The following is a 6,277-nucleotide window of genomic DNA, read 5'->3' as shown; positions in this document are numbered from 1 at the left end:
ACTGTAGGTGGAGGGGCTGCTGGCATAGGAACTGTAGGTGGAGGGGCTGCTGGCATAGGAACTGTAGGTGGAGGGGCTGCTGGCAGCTACAGATGGGAGGGCGGGCTGTGCGGAAGCCATAGGGAAGTGGCTCTTCAGAGGCTGATTTCTCACATGCCTGGGGGTGGGGGTGGCTCTTCATACTGTGCTTTCTTCTTGCCAGGGGTTGGAGCAGATGATGGAGGTGGAGGCTGAGAAAAAAAAATGAGAAGAAGCGCTTTCACCAAACTTATTTTCACACCACAGATCTGCCACCAGGATCCTAGAAAATGAGGATGTGGCAAAGCTAATCAGATGTGGATGGTAACCAGACATGGATGCTAACCAGCCCTGGTCTTGCTTTGAATTGTGATACTTTTTTGTAAACATCCCTGTCTTGGTGCATCTTGTCATCCCTTCTTCAGAATATTATTGTGCACCATTTCCCAGCAGATTTTCCACCAGACAATTCATGCTCAGTTTTTACCGTCTCTGCAAGCTGGCTCCCTTCTCCCAACCCTTCCACTCTCCAACTCAGGGGCTGTCTTACTTAAGGTTCCCATTGGTGTGATGAAGCACCATGACCAAAACCTTGGGAGTGGGAGTTTAACTTCATCTTATATTCTCAGGTTGCACAGTGCAGCACTGAGAAGTCAGGGCAGGAACTGAAGCAGCCGTCATGGAGGAACACAGCTTACTGGCTTGCTCAGCTTCCTTTTTTTTATATGTCTCAGGACCACCCAGGAATGACATTGCCCAAAGTGGGGCGGGCCCTTAAGGAGGCATCAGTCATTAATCAAGAAAATACTGTGCAGACTTACCGATAGGCCAATTTAAGAGAGGCATTTTCTCCATTGAAGTTACCTTTTCCTAGATGGATGGCTTATGCCAGGGTATCTCCCCCCAAAATAACATCTAAGTAGGGTATTTGACCCTTTGTCACCTTGACACACAAACACAACACTATTAAATAATAACCTTTCCTTTTTTGTTTACTCTGAGATCTCACATTAACACAATATCACAACACAAAACATTCAAACATTTTGAAAGTTCCAAGGCCTTTAAAAATTTTAAGACTCTAAAAGTTTAGTCTCTTCAAGAGTCCAGGGACTCTCGACTGTGGGGTCCTATAAAAACCAAATGCAAGTTAAATACTTTTATGTTCAGGCCCAGCCACAACTAAGTTAAAGCAAGCCCAAACTTTATTAATGTAAAAAGCTCAATGTTTGATGTTTGGGGTCCAAAGAACCTGGGCATCTCCAAAGGCTTCCGCCTCAGTTCCTGCTGTGAGTTCCTGGCCTGACTTCCCCCAGTGACAGATTGTGACCTGAGGATTCTCAGATGAAACAAACATGTCTTCCCTAAGCTGCTTTTGGTCACAGTGTTTTTTTTAACAGCAATAGAGACCCAACTAAGGCAGCTCTAACATCTATCATCTCGACCGCTCTCACCCTTCTCAGGCTGTGGTGGAACTGCTGACATTGCACGCCCCTTCCAAAGCTCACTTCAGGAAAGGTGGCTGGAAATGAGTCCTGTTCTGTGGCCAGGATTGATGGAGGAAGGTCATTGGTTGATTAAATAAAGAAGATGCTTGCCCTGATAGGTTAGAACGTAGGTGGGAGGAGTGAACGCAACAGAACTCTGGGAGGAAGAGGAAGTGAGCTCAGAGACTCGACAGCTCTCCTCTAGGGGGCAGACACCTCAGAGAGACACGATGCTCCACTCTTGCGGGCAGAGGCGAGAGCTCTGCTCTCTGAGGCACACACAATGAAGCTCCGACCCAGGATGGACGTAGGCTAGAATCTCCCCGGTAAACCACCTTGTGGGCTACAGTAGATTATTAGAGATGGGCTAGTCCAGGTGCGAGAGTTAGCCGAGAAAGGGGCCAAGCGGTGTTTAAAAGAATAGTGTCCGTGTAATTATTTCGGGTAAAGCTAAGCTAGCCGGAGGCGGCCGGGGTGCTGGGGACGCAGCCCTGCAGCTCATATTACTACACAGGATCTTGCTGAGTGTGGACACTGAAAACACTGGGATTATTTTGCCACTATTCCCCTCATTCTGCATGCTACTCATGCACGCTGCGTTCACAGGAGGTTCTTTCTGTGCTTTCCTAGGTGTCAAGCAGTTGAGGATGTCTTGGGGTTTCTATTGCTGTGATGAAACACATAACCAAAGGCAAGCTGGGGAGGAGAGGGGTTATCTGGTTTACACTTCTACATCATAATCCATCATCAAAGGAAGTCAGAACAGGAACGCAAACAGGGTAGAAGGCAGGAGCTGATGCAGAGGCCATGGAAGGGTGTTATTGCTGGCTTGCTCCTCATGGCTTGCTCAGTTTGTTTTCTTATAGAACCCAGGACCACCAGCCCAGGGGTGGCACCACCAACAATGGGCTGGGCTCTCCCCAGCGCTTACTAATTAAGAAAGTGCTGCATATGTGTGCCTACAGCTGGACCTTATGGAGGTATTTTCTCAATTGAGGTTCCCTCCTTTCAGATGACTCTAGCCTGTGTCAAATTGACATAAAAGTAGCCCGAACAAGGAGCTTCATAAAGATCTCAACATGAGACTCTTAAGACTCTTACCAGGGCTGGCTCCTTGCTCCTACCTTTGTGCCTCAGCACAACTGACACAGGTCTCTACTGTAACTTTCTTCATATGCTTTATGGATATGAGAATCAAGTCACTCACTCCATCCCATAGCCTAACACAGACACTGGAGCCCATGCCTGTAGCACAGATAATAAAAACCCAACTCTCTAGCACTGGAATTAAAGGCGTTAGCCACCACCGCCTAGATTTGTTTCTGCATTGATCTTGTGTAGCCCAGGATGGCTTTGAACTCACAGAGATTCTTCTGCCTCTGTCTCCCAAATCCTGGGATTAAAGGTGTGTGCCATCACTGCCTGACCTCTTAGTGGCTTAGCTTTGCCCCTGGTGTTCAGGCAAGATTTATTTATTAGAATACAAATAATATACCACTACACATGCCTACCTCTGGAATCGCTATGGCTTCTAACATGGTTTTCTCGCTGACCACTTGCGGGACGTTGATGAGCTGCATGCTTGCCAAATAGTGCTGGTGCTGCCTCTTCCAGTCTAGGCTGTCGTACATCAGACAGGCAACATTTTCAAAGATCTCGGTGCCCAGCTCGAGCTAGCCACGAGAGAATCAACGACAACCAACTCATCATTTGTTTCATGCTCTCAGAATAGACAGAATGTTTGTAACTTTCCAGAAAAGTTTATTTCCTTTTTTCTATAGGCAATCAAGTCCCCCAAATCCCCAAACCCTGGATTCCAGCATTGGTGATAGAGTTTCTACGCATGAACTCTTCAAGCCCCTTTTGTTCAGCACAGAGGTTCTGACGCTGCCCAATACTGAGGCTGACTGAGGTTTCAGTGCAGTGGAAGGCAACCTCTTTACTACAGAGTGTTCCAGATGCTAGGGGTTTCGAATTTTAAAGATATTAGACTATTTTGACTTTGGTAGCTGAAGACAAGTAGACAAGCAGCTGGTGATTCTTTGCCTTCCTATGCAAGAACTGAACCGAGCATAATGGAGTCCCTCATTTGGTTTTGTGTATCGCCTGGGTCCAATGCAGTCTGTGTTTGACCAAGTTTCTCTCTTTCCTCCCTTTTTTTTTTTCTGAGCTGGCTTTCCTTTACAGTCCTGTTAGCAAAAAGCTCAAAGAAACTGCTCAAATAACTGCTTCTACAGTGTCCACAATTTTTATGAACTGGCAAGCCAATTAGAGATCTGCTATGGTTATTACTTAAGCTTTCATTTCCTGGAGTAGGAAAATTCTGGGGTGGCTGTGTCTCCTTGGAAGCATAGAAGCAATAAGTAGGCCGACCCTACATCTGAGTTGAAGAGGTCAGATAGAGCGGAAAGCTTTCTCTGTGGGGCCAGTGACTCATAGACTGGCAGCCATTCAGGGAAACGCTTAGCTCTGTCCATCATAGCACACCTGACTGTTCCTTCGCACATTCGCATCAAGACTGATGAGTTTTCAGTTGAACTTCAACCAGGTATCCTGCGCCTATCCATATGCTGGCTCAGAAAGACAGTTTGCATTTTTATAGCCAAAGGAAACAGCAGTAACGATCCTGCCCGTGACGTGTTAGCACAACCTATGTAATTCATTTTACAATTCATTGGTAAATGTTATGCTAAAGTCTGGCAAATTGTTTCAGCAAGCAGTGGTTATCTTGAGATGGCTCAGAAGTCTTCTGTGAGCTCTTAGATCATCTTGACTGGCATTTACTTGATGTAAAACTTTCATTACCTTAGTTCAGCACAAGTTCAACCTGCTTGTGTGAGCCAAAGGGTGAAAACACTTTCCTCCACACAAGGAGGAGGAAAGACCCACTGCTGGTTCCTAGAGCAGAGATGAGTTCATCAACCACTCACAGATAAGCGTGCACTGTCATGGATCTAGCCTGTGTCTAAGAAGCAGCCTTATCACTTTTAGGCTATTAAGTGATCCTGAGTTTAAAAGGGACTGTAACATTCAATATTAAACCAGTGGTTTAATATTGAATTAATATTTAATATTCCCCTTCTCCTGGAATTCAATTTTACTGCTGAGTCATTTTTGAGGTAGACCCTCCCCATCTTCTCCACTCAGAGAGACACGCTTAAGCTGGGGTTACTTCAGCTGGGTACCAACCAAGCCCCAGCATGAAGATGCTCAACAGTTCCTACAAATGGAGCAACAGAAGATCAGAGGGACTAGCTGGGCATCACAGTCTGGGAGTCTTTGGGAGAGCTGAATGTTTTCTAGGCCCAGTTGGACACAATAAACATTAATATAGGAACACTAATTAATTAATTAATTAAGGAATGCTCTATTGTAACTCGCATTTAAAGTAATATTTTTCACATAAGATAGTTTTTTGAAAGTTAAATTATCATGTGAAGTTTCTACTCTGTATTTGCTAAGATGTTAAATATAGCCGTGGCTCCTTTCTTTAAAGGGGAATGAGTGTGCCATCAAATGCACATCTTTCCATGCCATGCTCTGAAGTGCTAGGAGGATCCCCTTGCAGAATATACAGAGCTCCCAAATGGCACCCGTGTGGCAGAGCCACTCACCAAAAGCCACATTGGAGCAACATTCTCCCCTCTAGGCACCACAAATCACTGCCCTGGTAGTTTCATCTCAAGTTGACCCTGGTTTAAAGACATTTCTGCACACACCTTTCCAATCCCTCTGCTGCTCACAGACATGTTGCAATCAAGGTGACACATGTCCACCATTCACAAATTCAAATAATAATATAAATTCAGTGACTTTAATAAAAAATAATGCATGTGGCCCAAATTCTTAGCAAACAGAAAAATCACTGTTTACGCCTTGTTACATTTTATTAACAAAGTAAATTACTTAAAGGTCAATAAAATGGTATGTCTTCTAATGAAGGGGAAGCTGTGGTCATAAGGGTAGGAAGCAGGATGCTTTGATCACTGAAGTGGTGATCCTACCATTTGTACTTACCTGATGCTGCAATGGCCTGCCCTCTATTTGGCACATAAAACCTATTGTCTTATACCATATGCCTCTGGAGGCTAAAGAAGAGCCATGGGAAGCACACTCACTTGTGAAGGTACAGCAGGTACTTGGTTTGAGGATGTTTTAGCATCTTCCTGGGAATTATACACCCAGTTGGGAGTCCAGAGGTTGACACTGGGTGTCTTCCTCAGATGTTTTTCACCTTGTTATTTGAGATGGGGTCTCTCACTGGAGCTCACTGATTGGCTAGTCTGGCTAGCCAGTGTACTTTAAGGTTCAGCCTATCTCTGTCCAATCTGGTATGTTCACTGGTGTCGACCTTGTTCAGCTCACATTTGGGCAGTTGTGTTGGTGAGACTGACTTCATGTCTGTGGCTTTTAATATTGCTAGAAGATGTAGTCTCACGGGGAATTTCTTATCCTCTGGCTCTTACTGGCTCCCTTCCCCCACTTCTGTGCTGTTGCCTGAGCCTGGGGCATGGGTGTGCTTTGGAGATGTATCTGTTGTGACTGGGCTCAACAACTCTGCATTTTGGTTGCAGTTTTCTGTAGAGGTCTCAGCCTGCAGCCTCTCCTCTTAATGCTTTCACTTCTTTTACTGGGCTCCCGCAGTAAAAGATAGGCAATAGGATCAGGGCTTCACTGTATGACCGGCTCTCGGCTTAGAAAAAGCAGCTCTCTCTGTCTTCTTAGTCAGCGTCCCTTCCCTCCCCTCCCCTCCCCTCCCCTCCCCTCCCCTC

At 45.6% G+C, this 6,277-nt stretch overlaps 1 protein-coding gene across 1 annotated transcript in view; it reads right to left on the bottom strand.

Annotated features, from left to right (window-relative positions):
• Spag17 (sperm associated antigen 17) overlaps positions 1-6,277 on the bottom strand; it is a 234,078-nt gene that overhangs the window by 130,902 nt on the left and 96,899 nt on the right. Inside the window, exons 8-9 of the mRNA XM_026784085.1 lie at positions 3,017-3,178; positions 158-230 (exon numbers count right to left, since the gene is read on the bottom strand). Of these exons, the coding sequence (XP_026639886.1) occupies positions 158-230; positions 3,017-3,178 (235 nt within the window). The remainder of the gene's footprint in view (positions 1-157; positions 231-3,016; positions 3,179-6,277) is intronic.

The sequence above is a fragment of the Microtus ochrogaster genome, chromosome 21 (assembly GCF_000317375.1).
Source record: "Microtus ochrogaster isolate Prairie Vole_2 chromosome 21, MicOch1.0, whole genome shotgun sequence".
Taxonomy (NCBI): domain Eukaryota; kingdom Metazoa; phylum Chordata; class Mammalia; order Rodentia; family Cricetidae; genus Microtus; species Microtus ochrogaster.
Note: the sequence above shows the minus strand (reverse complement) of the source record. Positions and strands in the feature narration are given on the sequence as shown.